The following is a 21,548-nucleotide window of genomic DNA, read 5'->3' as shown; positions in this document are numbered from 1 at the left end:
TCAGGAAGCGAGGCCTGGGAACGACTATTGGACACCGCAGGCATTTGATCGAATACAAGACAAACCACTCATAAGACAGGTTGTGATGGCTGCTTTTTTGCTTTTAATTCTCATGGTTACGCCATAAAAATGTGGTGTAACCATGACAATTGCTCCACGGTATAACTAGAAGCCCTACCTGTGCTCTTCATTTTAACATCATGGAGTCAGAGGAACATGTCCTCCAACATGAAACGGTTTAGGAGAATGTATTCAGATGTTGGCTATTGTCTGTAATGTTTCTTATGTCACTGTTCTACTCTGTTCCCTACTTTGTCCTTGTGTGAAATGATTTGGTAGGCCAGAATAGAGCAGGATGGAACTGATATGATAGCGGGCTGATTTATTTTTCTTTCAGAGAGTTTCAGAAATGAGAGCTTTGTGAGTTTTTCCTTGAAAACTACTTCAAATCAAGTGAGTGATCATTCACAACGTAACACTGCCACAAAATACAGCCATCAGTACAAACAATGACTAAATTGCTGTTCTGTGTATGACTGTGTCTGTCTGTGGGTTTCTATTTTACCAGGTGGTTCAACTCACCGGTTTCAAGCCCTCAGGTACGGTCACTTCCTGTTCCTGTTTGTTTGGCTACAGGTCTCACATGACTTTACTCGACTCGACCTAACCCTCTATTTTGTACACGATCTATAGCATAACAACCCCTAACAACAGCTGAAAACAAACCACATTAAAACCAGGTCACGGTAGCTGATAATAACAAAAAAATAAGAAAAGAACAAACATTGGACCAACAACGATAAGTCAAGTAAAAAAACACACAACAGAAATATATACTTTTGGGACTGCAAGGAATTTATGAATCGGAATAACTTCCACTGACAACATTCTACCTTGACCCACCGAGCAATCTCGGTTCAATCTAGCGCTGCTGATTTGTTTTTATTGCATTGGTCTTTTTTCCTCTTATTTTGTAAGCATGCGCCGGTCCTTTGTGATACCGACCGCGGCGTTCGCACGACTGTAGTGTGGCAACAGATGGTTCCCATTCCCAGAGTTCTGTTCCTCTCCCAGCGCATCGATATATATAGCGCAGTACCGCTGTAGCAGGACACGCGTCCGTATGGCTGCCTAAATGTTTTCTGTGGAGCGCAGGCGAGTGGTACTTGGGATGCTTTGTTGACCCACAAAACAAAAGCAAAGCTTGAGTCTCAATCAGGAACGGGCAGTGCTGCACCATTCAACAGATCGGCCATTAGCAACTCCAACACCTGCTGTCTCTCACTCTCCCTTTCACTGCTTCGTCCCTTACGCTCTCTCTACCTCCTCTCGGTCTCTACCTTGCTCCTCTGTCGCTCCACCTCGACCTTCCCCCCCCCCCCCCCACATCTCTTTCACTCCTTCTCTCATTCCTCCTTTCTCTCCCTCCCCCTCCCCTCCTTTCCCTTGCTCCTATTCTCTCTCTCCCTCTTTTTCCCCCTCTCTACTACTCTATAACTTCTCTCTCGCTCTCCTCTGTCACCGCTCCTCTCTCTACCTTTCTCCTGCTCTCTCACTCACTCCTCCTCCTTCCCTCTCTGCGTCTCTATCCAACATCTCTCATTCCTTTTCTACCTTCTGCTCTCCCTTTCTTATCCCCTCTCATCCCCTCTCTCTCTCTTCCTTTCTCCTGATAATCATTCAATGTGCTGTTTTCACTTTAGATCGGTGCACTCAGGACAGTGTCTACCGCCCTTCCATGTATTCATAATTCAAGAATTAATGTAACAATTCAAAATAAGTCTATCAATTCCAAATGAATGTAATGCTTTTCCTTTGTTGGATCCACAGGCTGTTGACCTGCGAGCGGAGCAGATGCGCCATCAGCAAATACTACTGCGAATACTGCTGCGTATACTCATGTGTAGCCTTTACAACGACTGCATATACTACTGCAAAACCACTCTATACTTCTGTGTATAAAGACAGACTGAGACCACCGACTCTTGCCACGCCGTGCATCAGCAGAAATGCATTATTTTTAACAGTGTTTTTCGTTTGTTTTATAGAGCAGTGGTTCTTAAACTATGGTACCCATACCACTGGTGGTACGCGATGCGCTATCAAGTAGTACGCAGAGGAATTAGAAAAGAAATCGTTCGATTAAAAACAATAGGCTACTATCAAAATACTAGTACGAATCAAATGGAAATACATTTACCATGAGATCATGTTCTCACTTGCTGTGTGTGTATGTGTTTCCTTGTCTCTGTTCTAGTGCTACCACTTTGTACAGCTGACAACAGCTACCAATTTATAATATTATTTTTAAGAATAAATGTGCCTCCTGCTCAAGATGTGCGTAGCTGAATACGGCCGCAGGCCTACGCTACTGTATGTTGTTATATTTTATAACATCTGTCATAATGGTGGTGCTTGGGGAGACAAAAATTTTCTGTGGTGGTACGCGGTATAAAACGTTAGAGAACCACTGTTATAGAGTATTACAGAGTATTTCAGTATTACTGTATAGGGTGTCAAATATGACCAGACAGCAAGCTTGCTGTCAGTGTAAATCATAAATTCATCTATTTATCCAATATATAGGGATCTCTCTGTCTGTAAGTCTCTCTATCTCTGTAATTAGGGTCATGTAGTAGAAATGTCTGTTTTCCATTGCGGCCATATTGGATCTCATTTTTCTACATGAGGATGAGAAGTACATTAAGCCATTATCCAAAATGGCTTCAGAGGGGCTTTAGAAATCGGAGGTAGTTAGTTGGAGTTGTTTCTATTTTGTATTTTATTTTAGATATCAGAATAGTGTTGATTACCATGTAGCTGATGTCAATATAAAATGGGGAAACAAGAAAAAAGATCTGTAATTTTGCAGCGTTACCTAGAGTATAAATATCCTCAAAGATGTTTAACCGCCGTTAATGAGCTTTGTAAGTTACTTGAATTGTATTGGCATTTGGAGCAACATTTTAAATTTCCTCAAAGGCTAATGTTTTTAAAGTAGCCATGTGCCTGGTGTATAAAAAATGAAGCATTAAACTTTCTGGAAACTGCTTACACATTATTCGTTGTGTATTTTTACAGAGACCATCCTCTTTTGGTGATAATTTGGTTAAAGGTCATGTGCTTTTATGAACACGTGTAGGGATCAAATGTGTTGAGGATTATCAATATTGACTATTTTCTTACTATTTAGATGTTATTGCCATGTAGGCCTGTGCGGCTTCAACGCTGATGCATTAAACAATTATATAAATAACACAATCAGTCATTTGAATGTTACATTTTATTAGTTTGTTACTATTACAATAAAATATATTCAAATCAAACAAAATATTTCAATCACTTTGTCCATTTGGGAAAAGCTCTTCTTCATTGTAAAACAGCATGGACTGTCGACTCACAAGAAAAAAACAACTAAACAAATGAAAACAAATTTGATATCATCAGGAACCAATTTCACGATAGTAGCATTTTGGACCTCAACATAAAGCAGAAAATATTTGTTGAACTTGTTTGAAATTTATTTTTTGATCTTGCGGTCGATAATCACGTCACAATATAAATATACTGTACACACCGTTCTCTATGTTCAAGGTTAGTGTGTGTCTGCACAGACGCTGGTCGTTAAGGCAGGTGGAGTGATTGTCGACAACAAAAATGATACAAACTTGATATAAGACGGATTCAAAACAGTAGGGCACAGTGTTTTAACACAATCAACTTTCCAAATTGGCCTCCGTTTTTTTTTTATTATATATTTACATATTTGAGGCAAATCATGAATAACAAAAAAAAGAATTACATTTCTGAACACATTGTAGAACCACGGCACTAACTTTTTTTTCTCCCATTGATGTATCAAAATTGCTTTTTCCATTTCGGCCTCACTGAGTCTTATACGATAGTCTATTCAGTTCCCCTTATAGAAAGAAGGGAGGTCCTCACACACAATGACCAGCACATAATGAAAGAGTCAGCGAGGAACCCATCTCGCTACGGTTTACCGGTTTACCTGCGGTGGGAAACAACAGAAGAACGACGAAGACGTAACCTTCCTTCGTTTATTGATTGACCGAATGATGGGTTCTGTGTGTCTTCTTTTATAAAAAAAACCAATTGCAACACATACATAACACCGGAACATAGGCCGGGCTGTTCTTTGCAGTGTACACATGTGGACGTGTCTCCTTTCCTCTTCAACCACTCTTCCTAAGGCCCCTCCCCCACCTCCTCCTCCTCCTCCTCCTCCTCCTCCTCCTCCTCCTTCCCCAGTTCCTCCACTCCCACAGAGCTCCAGCCAGAGATGGTTTCCTTCCATTCAGTCTCCCACACAGCAGTAACACTCTACGCTTTAGTTGTCTTGCGCTCTCTCTCTCTCCCTCCCTCTCTGTCTGTTATAATCTCTCTTGCTCTCTCTCTTGCTCTCTCTCTCTCGCGCTCGTTTTCTTGGCTTCACCCATGAAAGAGTTGGATGAATAACCAAACAAAAATGTTCCTTCATTACTATGTGTGGCTTTGATATATTAATATATAAAAAATTAACTAAATTCAACAAAACTATTATTTTTAACTGGAACTTATAGACTATATCTTTGATATTATGTTTTGTTTCTTGGTGACGGATAGGCAGAAGTGCAGAAATATGAGTGGTGCACAGTTTAGTTTGTCCCTCCCCATGAACATTCGGTATAAGGCCTGCTATCTTCTGCCCTTAATATAATAATTCCATCTCACATATCTCTTGTCATTGATATATTCTGAATTTACAATTAGGATTTGAATGTGGTTCTTCAATTAGATCTTAAGCTTACGTTTCTACACCGTATCCAAAGGTTGACGTACGAAAGGTTCGGTTCAGTTTGAGCCTGTAGTCCTGTAACAATCTGCTTTGAGGAACCAGGCTTTAGAAAGCAATCAAATGTAAGGTAACACAAAGATCAAATGCTGTCTCAGTGGTCTCATGCTAGAAGGTAGAACACAGACGCAGCTTGTTGGCGTGAAAAGACATGAAGACATCGTGAATCGGAGACTCTTCACTACAACAAGCTTCAAATGTAAGACCTACCTTTTTCCTTCCTTCCTTCTTTATTTAAAATTGTAACCCTCGTAGAAATATGATTTTAACAGACAAAATCTGTAATTAGGCACTTTCCAATCCAGATACATTCACTCCATAGAACTAAGACCTGTTCTGGTATCATGTGTTCACTATGCGCTAACGGAGGTTAGCGTTCTTAACATCTGCTGAGCTTCAGACATCAGTGGGGTTTCGAGGCAAGCGCCTTGCTTGGACACAACAGCGAAAGAGGCCGTTTATATACAGGTTTGATTGGGGCCTCTTAAGACAGAAGTTAAGCTTCACAGAGTGAGAGTTTATAGAACCACAACTTGCGAGCTGCGGACAGAGCGTTGTGGATCTGGAGTCCAGCGGCCGAGCCACGACAAACGTGACACCTGTACAAATAATTAAGATCCTGCTTCCATTGAAACGATACACACACTCTCTCGCTCACCCGCTCTCTCTTTCCTTCTCCCTCAACTCCAACCTAACACACACACACACACACACACACACACACACACTCACACACACATACAGTCAGGTCAGGCGCCCGGAGCAGCCCTGCACGCCGCCCCCCACCCCCCCCCCCCCCCCCCCCCCCTCACGCGCAGGCCTGCTTGGCGTGGAGCATCTCGATGAGCAGGTTGTTACAGGGCACCTCCCCGCTGAGGTGCATGTAGCACAGGTAGTCCTCTGCCCCCGCGCTCAGCGCACGTAGCTCAGGCAGCCGCAGGACCAGCTGGCCAAACTTCTCCTGGAACTGGGGGTAGGCGGACAGGGTGTACTCCAGCAAGGCCCCGTTCACCTGCTCCTGGACGCCCTCCACGAAGGCCTGGTTCTCCAGCAGCTTCACGTCTGGGCAGGGGAAGGGGAAGGAGAGGATTAACGTTTTATACGGAGTGCAGAGCTGCACGACAAGGGGTTTGATGACGGGAAGGACTCGACAAAAGTAAGCAATGAAACGTTGAAAACTTCAGAGCACCGATGGTAACACACTACGATTCCACGAGATGGATGTGGTAACGTGTGTGTGCATGTGTGTTTTGGAGGGAGGAGGTGTGTTGGGTGATGTGGTTTTGTTGGTGTGCGTGTGGACGAAGGGGTGTGTTTGTGTTTGTGTTTATGTGTGTGTGTGTGTGTGTGTGTGTTTGTGTTTGTGTTTATGTGTGTGTGTGTGTGTGTGTGTGTGTGTGTGTGTGTGTGTGTGTGTGTGTGTGTGTGTGTGTGTGTGTGTGTGTGTGTGTGTGTGTGTGTGTTTGTGTGTGGTGGTTGTGTGTGGGTATAGGAGAGTGTGAATAGGATTATGTGATTGTGGTATAGCTGTTTGTGTGTGTGTGTGTGTGTGTGTGTGTGTGTGTGTGTGTGTGTGTGTGTGTGTGTGCGTGCGTGCGTGCATGCGTGCGTGTGTGTGTGTGTGTGTGTGTGTGTGTGTGTGTGTGTGTGTGTGTGTGTGTGTGTGTGTGCGTGCGTGTGTGTCGAAGTTGAAGGTTTGTGCTTAGATGTGTGGATCTGATTGTGTGCGTTTTTTGAAGATGTAGGTGTGTCAATCGTGTTTTTTATTGTGTGTGTGTTTATTGCTGGGTGGGTGTTTGGGTGCGTGTGGTGGAGGTGGGTGGTTTTGTCATACATTTCCTTTTGTACAAACTTGAGTCTTCCTTCTAGGTAAACATACACTGAGGCTGAAAATAGGCAGGCGTTTTCTCAGCTGAGCCCATTCCGGGGACCATTCATTCTGTAATTAATTGTTTTGAGTCTGTGTTCTGAAACATCTTTTCAGACTGCCTAAGGGCAATTAAATTACCCCCAACAAACCTGACTCTGCAGATGAAGTGGAGCGCCGGAGCCAAGAAGCCGATGGCAGAGACAGCAAATATTTTCTGCCTGCGACAAGTGCTCCGCTTATTCAAAGGCTCTTTGTTCCCTGCCTCACTGCCTCGCTAAACCTCATCTCCTCTGGGAATCTGGGCCAGCGACGTCTATGCTGGCTCCATATGCACACGCCACTACATGAATGTGTTTTCAGACATGGAGTGATAGACCCTTTCTATTACGCCTTCCTTTGAACGCAATTAGCGGACAACGGCAGAGGATGTCTTTGTTAATCGTGCCTTTTATCAACCCCCCCCCTCCCCAAAATGTATTAAATCATCCCATGTAAGATGAAAGGACCAGTTAAGCAAACACTTCTAACCTTTGGTATATATCGGAGAAGATAATCTGCGATTGTGAATGTCTCCATTAAAATATTTGGACGGCTATTCACAGCCTGCCCATGACTCTCATCTTCTCACTGATCATTAGCTTATTCTCCCTTCCTAGCCCATGAATTTGTAGGCTCAAATAGAGACATGAATAGATGGTAGTGCTAGCAGACAAACGTGTAGGGGTTTGGAGAGCATATGGCTGAGGATGAACCCCATCATACAGGCATATAAGACACGTATAGATGCCGATAATACAACATGCGTTGCTTTGGATGGCCTATTTGCAAGAGATGTTGTTGTTGTACGTTCAGTTGTATCCTACATGGTGTGTAGGATGTGTAAGGGAAGGTCGGGTGGGTAGGTTGTGAAAGGTCTATAGGGTGTGTTTGGTGTGTAGAGTATGTAGGTTGTTTTAAGGATGTGTATCGTGTTTAGGGTGTGTGTAGGTTGTGGAGGGAGTGTAGGGTGTGTAGGTTTTGTATGTTATGTAAGGTGTGTAGGTAGGGTATGATATGTAAGGTTTGTAGCCTGTGTAAGTTCTGTCAAGTGTGTAGGTTGTGTATGTTCTGTAAAGTGTGTAGGTTGCGTATGTTATGCAAGGTGTGTAGCTTGTGTGTGTTCTGTAAAGTGTGTAGGTTGCGTATGTCATGCAAGGTGTGTAGCTTGTGTATGTTCCGCAGAGTGTGCAGGGTGTGTGTATGTTATGTAAGGTGTGTAGGGCGTCTGTGGTAGACTCACTTGGGTTGAAGAGGAGCAGGAACTTGAGGCATGCCGCCTCCCTCCGGTCCACCTGCAGGGCCATCAGCCTGGCCGCCAGCTCCTGGCTACGCTGGACGAGGCTCGACAGGGTGCCGTCCGCCTGGGACACGATGCACGACAGCTCCACCTGGTAATCAGTCACCAACACGTTAGCACAGCACTGACAGCTGTTCATCGCTCAAAGTCAACGCGTGAATATTTGACCGCCTAGGATCCCTTTAAACTGTGGTTTTTAACATCTCTCATCTACTACTATCCTTTAGGTTCTACTTTTGACTCCCTTATTTCTCAAATGGGGTTTGTATTGTGATAGAAATCTCAGCTTATCTGCTCAGCCCGAGTACTGGTAGTTACAGGGTTAAAAGGCAACAAATACGGGGATAAACTGCCCTAATTGAGGCACATTTGCACAGAAGAATGGGCCCCCACTTATTGCCAACTGGCTAATTTAATATTGTGAGGATTTAAAACACGTCTTTAATCCAACATCTCCTCAACCTTTACATTGGGCTCTGCACAGAAGTTTGAACCCCCTTAGGGGTGTCGTGGTTGCTACGGAGCACGACACTACTTAGTATATATTGTGTGAGAAAAGCCTTAACAGATAAATATATGTTTGATCCATTGCCAAGTTTCCTATCCTCTAGAGTCCGGGCTGACATTGCATGAGACACATAAAGGAACTTCTGCAAATACAGTAGACGGAACAAAAGCTGAACAAGAACAAAGAAGAACAAAGACAAAAGTCGGTCTTGAATGGTCTTTTCCATTGTTCTTGTTTTTTTCTATTTTTCTTGTTCCCATGCAATCATTCATTTATTCATTAATTATTTATTTTTCTTTCTTTCATTCTTCATTCTTGCCATCTCCCTATTCTTATCCCCAGGTCATGTCATGAAGGAATGAATTTGTGACTCACTTCCTCTCCGGTGACCAGTAGCAGGCTGTCCTCCTTCCCATGATGCACTTGTCTGTAGATGTGGTCGAGCACCAGCAGCTCCGACCAGCAGTTATGAAGAAGCTTCATCTGGTCTCCCACCTTCAGAATCACACAGAAGTCAGGTCAAGTCAGTGGTAGCCCTTTATGCCAGAGAGGGTCTTAAAGTGCTCTACAGGCCACATTATACAACGCAACCGAACCCAACAGTCCAAGGTACACTGAGTGTGACATCTTTATAGCATGATCCAAAAAAATAAATGGAATCATACTTTTTTTAACGGAGCAAAGCACAAATCTATTTCAACAGAGAATTTCTACATTATTTCGCACCTGTCCTGACATGGCCGTATGTTTTAGCCAACTAAAGGCTCCAAAACCCACAAGAAGTAAACCTTGAGGAGGAACAGAAAAGGAATCCCTCCTCCCAGGGACAGAGAACAACCCAACACCTGATCCATACCTGAGGCCTGACAGGCTAGCTGCAGAAGGTACATGCTAGGCCAAAGCTAGCATATAAGGCTAATGACCTGCTAGAGTGAAGCTAGTGATAACATGTTATGGCGTTGCTAGCATACAATGCTAATGACAAGCTAGAGTGAAGCTATTGTGAACTACATGCTAAAGCAAAGCTAAGATCAAATGCGAATGACACGCCAGAGTAAAGTGAATGCTATCTATGCTAGAGTAAGGCTAGCATAAAATCTGCTATTGTTGCACACAAGTGAAAAGGAAGACGGATAGGAAGAGGACATTTGATAGTGTGTGTGTGTGTGTGTGTGTGTGTGTGTGTGTGTGTGTGTGTGTGTGTGTGTGTGTGTGTGTGTGTGTGTGTGTGTGTGTGTGTGTGTGTGTGTGTACGTATGTATGCATGTACGTGTGTTTGTGTGTGTGTGTGTGTGTGTGTGTGTGTGTGTGTGTGCGTGTGTCTTGCCAAAAGGCTTGGCAGAATATGGCGATGTCTTGTGTCTCATTACTCTGTATTTACAAGCACCAACTGTTGACCTCTTCAACCCAATGACCCCTGTCTGTGTGTGTGTTTGTGTGTGTGTGTGTGTGTGTGTGTGTGTGTGTGTGTGTGTGTGTGTGTGTGTGTGTGTGTGTGTGTGTGTGTGTGTGTGTGTGTGTGTGTGTGTGTTTTAAATTAATATTGTCACAAACTCTGTCTATAAAACGAAGGACACCATGGTCAATAATTCTGCAGCTGGTGACACACACATACACACGCGTAGGAAGCCCTCCCTCCCCCCTCAGACCCAGACGACACTCATCGGACATGGGTCTGACAAAATTGCAAGCCAGACCCCGCCCAACACACATACACACACACACACACACACGCACACACGCACACACACACCCCACCGCCGCTCCCTCCCGAATGAAACTATATATCTGTCCAAAGCAACGGTCCAATCACACGTTGCGTCGCAGATCTGCCACTGTCTGTGATTCATTGGGTTAGAGGGGGGGGGGGGGGAATGCCAGGTCTCGGCGACCCGACTGACTTCCTGCCTGAAACACACACATGTGGGCCTACAGTGGAGGACTGCTCGGGAAAACTATGCAGAAAAAAAGGGAAAGCACAAATCTGTTCAAAGAAAAACCAAATAAATGATGATGTCGGATGCGGTATTGAAATAATACGTCAACAAACAGAAGAGAGAAACATTAGTTTCAAACAACAAAAATAGAAATCCCGTCCATCAAATATTTCTTATTAATTAAAAAACAATCAGTATTTCCAATAGCCTTGGATCTTATATTTAAAATTTTAGTTATAATCATAGAACATTCCTTGTCATGGCGTTGTTGTCATGGCGTGGCCATATTGCTTTACAAGCTCCACATCGTTGACTAGCAATGAAGCTTTTGTGAACATTTCACGGCATGTCGTCATTTTCCACTTTCAACAGGTGAAGCTCCGCTCAGAGAAGACGCGCGGAGGCAGCCGCTTTATAAACGGAAAACAGAGTCACACAATCCCCGCGGTCGATAGCTTCCAATCCCATCTGTATTGAACAACAATGTAGCGCAGCGTTGAGCTGAAATTCCCCCGTTATCGGCAGCAAAGAATGCAAGTGTCCGTTCGAGGGAAACGGCTCTTTCGCAGAAGCTCTCAGCAGTGCAGGCTCACACAAACACAAACACGCTCAAATTCACAGACGCATGCCCACGTGCACACCCACATGCACTCTCACATGCACTCTCACATACAGTCTCACAAGCACTCTCACATGCACTGACACATACAGTCTCATACGCACTCTCACATGCACTCTTCACATACAGCCTCACACGCACTCTCGGAAACACACCTGCAAGATGAAAAACTGACTGAAATTAGAAATGATTCTGAATTATTTGAGTTAGTTGGATGTTTCGCAACCAAGTGTGTTCAACAACCACATACACAACAAACACACACTCAGACAAACAGACACACAAACACCACACTGTTAGAACACGTGCACATTACTGTTTTTCTCAACTTCAACCTCTTCCCGGTCTGATAGGAGCCCAATATTCACTTATTAAACATTCACTCATTGTAGCATTTAGTATATTCTGCAGAAGATAATCTGCCCTGGTACAGCTACAGTTTAACGCTCCGAGTATAAAGAAGCTCTTCTCTGCAGGCAATCCCCTCCCATATTCAATGAGGAGGAGAGGAGGAGGAGGATTAGGAAAAGAGGGGAGGAGGAGAAGGAGGGGGAGGATAGGAAGAGAGGGAGGAGGCGGAATAGGAAGAGAGGGGAGGAGGAGGAGGAATAGGAAGAGAGGGGAGGAGAATGGTGAAGAGAGGAAGGGGGAAAGAGGCAGAGCAGACAACATGAGGAGGAGGAAGAAGTAGGAGAGATAGAAAAAGGGGAGAGGGGGAGAGGGGGGGGAGGAGGAGGAGAGAGGAGAAGAGAGCCTGTGTTCTCAATGCATTCCAATCAAATGAAAATGTCTGATGTTTGATTTTCACTCAAAACCGAATAAAGATTAAAGAGGTTAAGCTATGAGAGAACGTGGCAAGAGGATGCTAGTTTGATTCCAAACAGAGCCCTTCAATCTCTGTACATTGCAACGCCACATCGCTGGCAAGACCATCTTCTGAAGGACTCCACACCAATACCCTCCACCCATCTCCCCCCCCCCCCCCCCCCAACACCCTAACATTCTGATATAGTCTCGAGTTATTGATTTACTGATTAGGGGAACAGAGATTCAGCTTGTAAATCAGGGACTGATGCTTCACCGAAAACATCACAGCACCAGACACAACGAACACAACATCGGCAAACAGATTGGAAGACCACAACACAGATGTGTGTGTGTGTGTGTGTGTGTGTGTGTGTGTGTGTGTGTGTGTGTGTGTGTGTGTGTGTGTGTGTGTGTGTGTGTGTGTGTGTGTGTGTGTGTGTGTGTGTGTGTGTGTGTGAGAGATAATATGTCTAATGCTAACAGGTGTGGTTGTTTTACCGTAGAGGTTAGACAGGCAGGAAAAACACAAAGACAGATGATAGATATAAACAGACAGACAGACAGACAGACTCCAAGAGAGAGAAAAGACAGAGAGACGTTACCAGACTGGCTGCGAGAAGGATAGGACGGACAGACGGACACACTGTTCCCTCACCCTCAGCTCCTTGAAGAAGATGCAGCTCCTGGCCCACTCCACGATGGAGAAGAGCGTCTGGTCCGCCATGCGGCACATCATGCTGAAGGTGCTCGGGCCCTTGTCCTGGCGGCCCCTGGGGGCCCCCGAGGGGCCCTGCTCCTGCTGCAGGTGGGCGAGGATCTTGCTCTGCACCACCGTCTCATCCGGGTCGCAGCGGAGCAGCTCAAGCACCAGGGGGGGCAGGCCGGGCAGCTGGGGGGAGGCCCCTGACGAGGAGTACAGGTCGGTGAAGGGGTACCCCGCCAGCGACTCAGGGGAGCTGGTGTAGTCGGGACACTCGGCCTTGATGGGCCGGCCGGGGAAGGCGGTGTACTGGTGGTAGGGGGCGGGCAGCGGCATGTGGGGCTGCATGGTCATGGCCAGCGAGGGAGGGGCGTAGAGGGAGCCGTCGTAGTCCGTGGAGGTGATGGGGGCGGGGGTCGAGGGCAGCAGGCCCTTCGGCAAGGGGGCCCCGGGGTGCAGGGCCCCGCTGAAGCTGGTAAAGTCAGTCTGGAGGGGGGAGTTCGAAGGGAGCGCTGAGGTCTCCAGCTTGAAGCCGCTGGAGCGGATCAGAGCTTTCTTCTGCTGCTTGAGGGCCCGGTCCCGCTTGTACATGGGCCCGAACTTGTTACGGCCCCCGCGCATACGGTCCGCACGTACAGCTGGCACACGGCAACATTAAGGATCAGGAGGAAAAAACAACCACGTGGGTTTAGCAATGGAACACATGCACGGGAGGAGAAAATTATACACAAACATACAACACAAATATATTCTCGGACGCATTATTACAACCCTATTCCCACAGTTCCCCCCCACAACATTGTATAGTGAAAAGATAAAGACCCAGTAGGCCTACTCTTTCCATTGGTTTTCCGGTTGTTATGGTAGATCCCGTTTCCTAGCTAAGCAAAAAGTATCACCGAGAAAATATAGAATTAAATATAATGTATGAGAGTTGAACTGCCCTGCAAGCCGTCATTTAGGATTCTGGGAGAGTTGGACTCTCCCAGACTAAATAGAGCCGTTGATTTAAAACAGCGCAGTTGTCTCTTGGGGTTTATCAGCAAGTGAAGAATGCGTCGTTTTTCTGGTGCGGAAGCAGGTGCTTCTCTGTAGGGCGGTCTGGGAATTATTTCAATCCGCGGACATGCAGGCAATTCCAGCTCAAATAATAAGAATTTAGGGGAATAAAGGATTGGCATTTTTGCTCAGCTCTGTAATTGGCAGATACGATGACAATAGCTTTATAAAGTGTTTTTAAAGAGTTGATTTCGGCACAAAAGAAAATGAGATTTTACGGTTTGACAAATGTTTCACCTTCTAATCTCATTCCAACACTGAGGCATTTCTGGAAGCGGCAGAACGGACACCTCTTGCGCTGCGTCTTGTCTATTTTACACTCCTGGTTCTCAGCGCAGGTGTACCGCTTGTTGTTCTGCACAGTGCGCTTGAAGAAGCCCTGAGAGAGGAACAAATGACAGCGGATGAGTTTCATAAAATAAGAGTTCAGCGGCCCATGTATAACAAAACAAATAGGCTACACCGTACTGTTAATTTTCAAAAGGCTGCACTTTTTGATTAGGCCTAAGTGACATTCAAATATAAAAAATACGGATATTAGTAGGCCTAATAATAATAATAATATCCTAATAATTGCGTAATAATAAAAATAATAAGAATATTCGTCATCATCGTTATTATCATAATAATGATAAGCTTACCCTTATAATAATTACTAGAATATGTATAGGTCTAATGCGGATAATAATCACATCATCGTAATATTTATCATAACAATCTTAATAATCGAAGTAGCCTAATAAATAGGCTTAGGCAGACCGAATGATCCGTAGCCTATTACGTGATGTAATTACTATATGAAATAGGCTACGAGAAAAAAACGGTCAAAAGCAAAATATTACTGTGATATAGCCTAGGTACTTCTTACCTTGCAGCTCTCACAGGTCAGGAGCCCATAGTGGTATCCCGATACTTTATCTCCGCACACGGGACACAGCTCTTCCAGGTCTTCGTCATACGTGTATTCCATAACCTTCAGTGTAACACCTGATATGGACCACAACGAAAACATCACTCTTCCAATCAATCATTCAGGAATAATCGACATCACATCGTCACATTCTCAAATCAAGAGTTCCCAATCTAGACCCAAATTCTGTTCTCAATTGGTCGAAATTGCCCAAACTATATAAATAAATATAGGCCTATTAATAATATTTCCATATGTATACTCAAAAGGCGAGGTTATAGCCTAAATCTAAATTAAATATCAAAGGCCTACTTAACCAATTTTTTTTTGCATTGAATGACCAAGAACGGGGAACGAATCGTGCATTACACTTTTTTCAATATCGAAATTGGTCGGCTCACGAAATTGGATAGTAAATATATCATATTATTTAACGTTGTATCACAATATAAAACCTAAATGTGCCACCTACCCTAATGTAGCCGATCTAAAAAATGCGTGCATGAATAATAACCTATTTTAATAGGCTAAATAATCTCCAACCGATGCGCCGTATACGCGCGGGCCAAACAGCTCCGAGATGAGGTGGACGATCCGTTCCCACCACGCGCTAATAAACCGACTGGAGCTCGCGCTCTCCACTCTCTACCCTACAGATGCTCGGCGCGCAAATTTAACGCGCACGACAATCCGCCTCCAATAGTCAACAAGAACCATGGGGTGAAACGTGCACACGCAGCACTAGTGTAGAAGATATAACTAAATTGTTACAATAATGTTTAGCTTATTATTTTTGTTTTCATCATTCATTAATTAGCTCTTATAATATTATTATTAGTTAGGCTAACTAAAAACGAACCACAACATCAACAATCACTAACCGTATTCTATTACATATCTTTTTCAACTGAAAACATAACGAACAATATTGGCCTGATGATAACCCCCTAATTTATTGATATAATTGTAATAATAGTAATAATAATTGTTATCATAATTATAAGATTAACAATAATAATAATAATCATAATAGTAATAATAACACATATAATATTAAATATAATGATAATATAACTTTTGATTTATTGGAACTATCAATATTTACGAATACTGGCCCCATATATAGCCTACATCATATATATAGCCTAATACATCTATCAAAACAATTATTATAATTTCTATGTATATATAAACATGAATTAACACTAATATATAAACAAAAACAAACTAGAACTGCAAGCAGTTATGCAGGGGTCCAAGAAGTGTGCATTTCGCCGGCACAACGCGACAACAAATGTGCGTTTCGCCGGCACAACGCGAAGCATGTGTTCAAAACGCTACCCTGAACCTGTGGATACAAATGATTTGACTGTGGTAGGAGTAGCGAGAAGTCAGTGTAGCGTTTTCGCGGCGAAATTTTGTAGGAGATATACAATTTCCTCGTTTATGGGGCCCCCTAATGGCGAAATTTTCCGAATTTTTTATCGTACGACATTAAGATTAGCACCAATATGTGTGTAAAACTTGGAGTCGATCCGATGTGTAATTTTTAATTTTTTGGGATTTCGGATTTTCCACGTCTAATTTAGCTAATATACCAATATTCAAAACGCTACCCTTTCGTCGTCGAAGGTCGGATCAAAAAAGTAATGCAGGAATTATTTTCGTGTAGGTCTGAAGATGCCGTGTGCAAAGTTTGGTGTCGATTGATCGAGAAATGTGGGAGGAGTAGCGAAAAAACAGTTTTGCGGTTTTCGCGATTTTGCGAAAAAAAATTCTAGACGCAAATGGGCGTGGCCTAGGCCAAAAGATGCAGCAGACTCCAGTGCATCTGTGGGTACAAGTTTTTGGACTCTGGAAGGTTTGGTGTGGGAGTTATAGCCCCGAACGTGTTTTCCTAGGTATAGCGCCACCTAGTGGCCGGCATGTCTGGATTTTGGCGTCTGCGTAGTCCCCACGGATCTGGATCTAGTCATGCAATTGGCGTGTCGGCACCATTTACGGTTTGGGCTGCGGTACCACTTTCAAGGAGGTAAGTATAATAACTAGAACTGCAAGCAGTTATGCAGGGGTCCAAGAAGTGTGCATTTCGCCGGCACAACGCGAAGCATGTGTTCGAAATTGAGAAACGGTGTATGCCAAAAGATGCAGCTGACTCCAGTGAATCTGTGGATATAAAGGTTTTGACTGTGGGAGGTTCGGTGTGGGAGTTATAGCCCAAAACGCGTTTTCAGAACATTCCATTGGCCAATTAGGAGATGTATTATTTCGTCGTTTTTTTGCGCCCTCTTGTGGCGAAATTTTCCAAAGACAATTTTCCTTTTCCAAATAACTCCCGCCCACATTAATAATTCTTGACCATAATTTTTATATAGACTCGGGTTTGCCCCTTGATGGTTCCCTCATAGTTTGAAGAACATTCCTTTGGCCAATTAGAAGATATACAATTTCCTCGTTTATGGCGCCCCCTAATGGCGAAATTTTCCGAAATTTTTATCGTACGACATTAAGGTTAGCACCAACATGTGTGTAAAACTTGGAGTCGATCCGATGTGTAATTTTGGATTTTTTGGGATTTTGGATTTTCCACGTCTAATTTAGCTAATAGACCAATATTCAAAACGCTACCGTTTCGTCGTCGACGGTCGGATCAAAAAAGTGTATACGGTTCCTTTTCGTGTGTGTCTGAAGATGTCGTGTGCAAAGTTTGGTGTTGATCGGGCGAGAAATGTGGGAGGAGTAGCGAAAAAACAGTTTTGCGGTTTTCGCGATTTTGCGAAAAAAAATTATAGACGCAAATGGGCGTGGCCTATGCCAAAAGATGCAGCAGACTCCAGTGTATATGTGGGTACAAGTTTTTGACTGTGGGAGGTTCGGTGTGGGAGTTATAGCCCCAAACGCGTATTCCTTGGTATAGCGCCACCTAGTGGCCGGCATGTCTGGATTTGGTCGTCTGCATAGTCCGAAGAGATCTGGATCTAGTCATGCAATTCGCGTGTCGGCACCCTTTACGGTTTGGGCTGTGGTCCCACTTTGAGGGAGGTAAGAATAACTAGAACTGCAAGCAGTTATGCAGGGGTCCAAGAAGTGTGCATTTCGCCGGCACAACGCGACAAGAAATGTGCGTTTCGCCGGCACAACGCGAAGCAAGTATTCAAAACGCTACCGTGAACAACATGTGGATATAAAGGTTTTGACTGTGGGAGCTTCGGTGTGGGAGTTATAGCCTAAAACGCGTTTTCAGAACATTCCATGGCCAAATAGGAGATAGACAATGTCGTCGTTTTTTGGCGCCGCCCTGTGGCGAAATTTCCAAAGAGAATTATCCTTTACCAAATAACTCCCGCCCACATTAATAATTCTTGGCCATATTTTCTATATAGGCTCGGGTTTGCCCCTTGATGGTTTCCCTTGAGTTTGAAGAACATTCCTTTGGCCAATTAGAAGATATACAATTTCCTCGTTTATTGCGCCCCCTGAGGGCGTAATTTTCCGAATTTTTTATCGAACGCCGTTAAGGTTAGCACCAACATGTGTGTAAAATTTGGACTCGTTCCGATGTCTAATTTTGGATTTCTTTGGATTATTGATTTTCCACGTCTAATTTAGCTCATAAACCAATATTCAAAATGCTACCGTTTCGTCGTCAAAGGTCGCATCAAAAAAGTGTTTCGTGCATTCTTTGCGTGTGCGTCTGAAGATGTCGTGTGCAAAGTTTTCTGTCAATTGGTCGGGAAATGTGGGAGGAGTAGCGAAAAAACAGTTTTGCGGTTTTCGCGATTTTGCGAAAAAAAATTCTAGACGCAAATGGGCGTGGCCTATGCCAAAAGATGCAGCAGACTCCAGTGAATATGTGGGTACAAGTTTTTGACTGTGGGAGGTTCGGTGTGGGAGTTATAGCCCCAAACGCGTTTTCCCTTGGTATAGCGCCACCTAGTGTTCGGCGTGTCTGGATTTTGTCGTCTGCTTAGAACTCAGGGACTTGGATCTAGTCATGCAATTGGCGTGTCGGCACCATTTACGGTTTGGGCTGTGGGCACACTTTTAGGATTAGCACGTCGGAATAATAATAATAATCCTTACAAAAACAATAGGGATCCAACCTGTTGGCTTGGACCCCTAACTAGAACTGCAAGCAGTTATGCAGGGGTCCAAGAAGTGTGCATATCGCCGGCACAACGCGACAAGAAATGTGCATTTCTTCGGCACAACGCGAAGCATGTGTTCAAAACGCTTCCCTGAACCTGTGGATACAAAGGATTTGACTGTGGTAGGAGTAGCGAGAAGTCAGTGTAGCGTTTTCGCGGCGAAATTTTGTAGAAGATATACAATTTCCTCGTTTATTGCGCCCCCTAATGGCGAAATTTTCCGAAATTTTTATCGTACGACATTAAGGTTAGCACCAACATGTGTGCACAATTTGGACTCGTTCCGATGTCTAATTTTGGATTTCTTTGGATTTTTGATTTTCCACGTCTAATTTAGCTCATAAACCAATATTCAAAACGCTACAGTTTCGTCGTCAAAGGTCGCATCAAAAAAGTGTTTCATGCATTCTTTGCGTGTGCGTCTGAAGATGTCGTGTGCAAAGTTTGGTGTCGATTGGTCAAGAAATGTGGGAGGAGTAGCGAAAAAACAGTTTTGCGGTTTTCGCGATTTTGCGAAAAATATTTCCAGACGCAAATGGGCGTGGCCTAGGCCAAAAGATGCAGCAGACTCCAGTGCATCTGTGTGTACAAGTTTTTGGACTCTTGGAGGTTCTGTGTGGGAGTTATAGCCCAAAACGCGTATTCCTTGGTATAGCGCCACCTAGTGGCCGGCATGTCTGGATTTTGTCGTCTGCGTAGTGTTCACGGACCTGGATCTAGTGATGCAATTGGCGCGTGTGCACCATTTACGGTTTGGGCTGTGGTACCACTTCTAGATGGGAAGTATAATAAAAATCCTTACAAAAACAATAGGGATCCAACCTGTTGGCTTGGACCCCTAACAAGAAGTGTGCATTTCGCCGGGACAACGCGACAAGAAATGTGCGTTTTGCCGGCACAACGTGAAGCATGTGTTCAAAACGCTACCCTGAACCTGTGGATACAAAGGATTTGACTGTGGTAGGAGTAGCGAGAAGCCAGTGTAGCGTTTTCGCGGCGAAATTTTGTAGAAGATATACAATTTCCTCGTTTATTGCGCCCCCTAATGGCGAAATTTTCCGAATTTTTTATCGAACGACATTAAGGTTAAAACCAACATGCGTGTAAAACTTGGACTCGATCCGATGTCTAATTTTGGATTTCTTTGGATTTTTGATATTCCACGTCTAATTTAGCTAATAAACCAATATTCAAAACGCTACAGTTTCGACGTCAAAGGTCGCATCAAAAAAGTGTTTCGTGCATTCTTTGCGTGTGCGTCTGAAGATGTCGTGTGCAAAGTTTGGTGTCGATTGGTCAAGAAATGTGGGAGGAGTAGGGAAAAAACTGTTTTGCGGTTTTCGCGATTTTGCGAAAAAAAATTCTAGACGCAAATGGGCGTGGCCTATGCCAAAAGATGCAGCAGACTCCAGTGAATATGTGGGTACAAGTTTTTGACTGTGGGAGGTTCGGTGTGGGAGTTATAGCCCCAAACGCGTATTCTTTGGTATAGCGCCACCTAGGGGCCGGCGTGTCTGGATTTTGTTATCTGAGTAGCGGTGCCGATTCTGGATCAAGTCATGCAATTGGCGCGGGTGCACCATTTACGGTTTGGGCTGTAGTATCACTTTCAAGGGGGGAAGAATAATAATCCTTACAAAAACAATAGGGATCCAACCTGTTGGCTTGGACCCCTAATAATAGGAACTAGAACTGCAAGCAGTTATGCAGGGGTCCAAGAAGTGTGCATTTCGCCGGCACAACGCGACAAGAGATGTGCATTTCGCCACCACAACGCGAAGCAAGTATTCAAAACGCTACCGTGAACAACATGTGGATATAAAGGTTTTGACTGTGGGAGCTTCGGTGTGGGAGTTATAGCCTAAAACGCGTTTTCAGAACATTCCATTGGCCAAATAGGAGATAGACAATGTCGTCGTTTTTTGGCGCCGCCATGTGGCGAAATTTTCCAAAGACAATTTTCCTTTGCCAAATAACTCCCGCCCATATTAATAATTCTTGGCCATATTTTCTATATAGACTCGGGTTTGCCCCTTGATGGTTTCCCTTGAGTTTGAAGAACATTCCTTTGGCCAATTAGAAGATATACAATTTCCTCGTTTATAGCGCCCCCTTAGGGCGTAATTTTCCGAATTTTTATTCGAACGTCGTTAAGGGTGGCGCTAACATGTGTGTTAAATTTGGACTCGATCCGATGTGTAATTTTGGATTTTTTTGGATTTTGGATTTTTCACGTCTAATTTAGCTAATAAACAAATATTAAAAACGATACCGTTTCGTCGTCGAAGGTCGGATCAAAAAATAAATTCAGCAATTATTTTCGTGTAGGTCTGAAGATGCCGTGTGCAAAGTTTTGTGTCAATTGGTCGAGAAATGTGGGAGGAGTAGCGAAAAAACAGTTTTGCGGTTTTCGCGATTTTGCGAAAAAAAATTCTAGACGCAAATGGGCGTGGCCTATGCCAAAAGATGCAGCAGACTCCAGTGCATCTGTGTGTACAAGTTTTTGGACTGTGGGAGGTTCGATGTGGGAGTTATAGCCCCAAACGCGTATTCCTTGGTATAGCGCCACCTAGGGACCGGCGTGTCTGGATTTTGTCGTCTGCGTAGTCCGAAGAGATCTGGATCTAGTCATGTAATCGGCGTGTGGGCACCATTTACGGTTTGGGCTGTGGTACCACTTTTAGGGGGGTAAGTATAATAATAACTAGAACTGCAGGCAGTTATGCAGGGGTCCAAGAAGTGTGCATTTCGCCGGCACAACGCGACAAGAAATGTGCGTTTCGCCGGCACAAAGCGAAG

The 21,548-nt window shown here is 44.1% G+C and overlaps 2 protein-coding genes across 4 annotated transcripts in view; one reads left to right on the top strand and one right to left on the bottom strand.

The window, feature by feature from the left end:
* The window catches only part of adgrd2 (adhesion G protein-coupled receptor D2), a 29,604-nt gene extending 26,278 nt beyond the window's left edge, over positions 1-3,326 (top strand). For both annotated transcript variants that reach the window (XM_030359287.1, XM_030359286.1), the window contains exons 23-25: positions 398-453; positions 569-599; positions 1,831-3,326. In XM_030359287.1, coding sequence (XP_030215147.1) covers positions 398-453; positions 569-599; positions 1,831-1,838 — 95 coding nt within the window. In that variant the 3' untranslated portion in view covers positions 1,839-3,326. The remainder of the gene's footprint in view (positions 1-397; positions 454-568; positions 600-1,830) is intronic.
* A 2,337-nt stretch (positions 3,327-5,663) lies between these two features.
* Positions 5,664-21,548, bottom strand: part of LOC115546127 (nuclear receptor subfamily 5 group A member 2) — a 30,937-nt gene continuing 15,052 nt past the window's right edge. Inside the window, exons 1-7 of one of the 2 annotated variants that reach the window (XM_030359805.1) lie at positions 15,145-15,227; positions 14,560-14,678; positions 13,929-14,070; positions 12,588-13,270; positions 8,945-9,064; positions 8,005-8,152; positions 5,664-5,917 (exon numbers count right to left, since the gene is read on the bottom strand). In XM_030359805.1, the coding sequence (XP_030215665.1) occupies positions 5,664-5,917; positions 8,005-8,152; positions 8,945-9,064; positions 12,588-13,270; positions 13,929-14,070; positions 14,560-14,661 (1,449 nt within the window). In that variant the 5' untranslated portion in view covers positions 14,662-14,678; positions 15,145-15,227. Of the gene's footprint in view, positions 5,918-8,004; positions 8,153-8,944; positions 9,065-12,587; positions 13,271-13,928; positions 14,071-14,559; positions 14,679-15,144; positions 15,228-21,548 lie in introns of those variants that run through there. The other variant, XM_030359804.1, reaches the window with a different exon arrangement.

The sequence above is a fragment of the Gadus morhua genome, chromosome 6, assembly GCF_902167405.1.
Source record: "Gadus morhua chromosome 6, gadMor3.0, whole genome shotgun sequence".
In the NCBI taxonomy this organism is placed as follows: domain Eukaryota; kingdom Metazoa; phylum Chordata; class Actinopteri; order Gadiformes; family Gadidae; genus Gadus; species Gadus morhua.
This window is presented reverse-complemented; position numbering and strand designations above follow the sequence as displayed.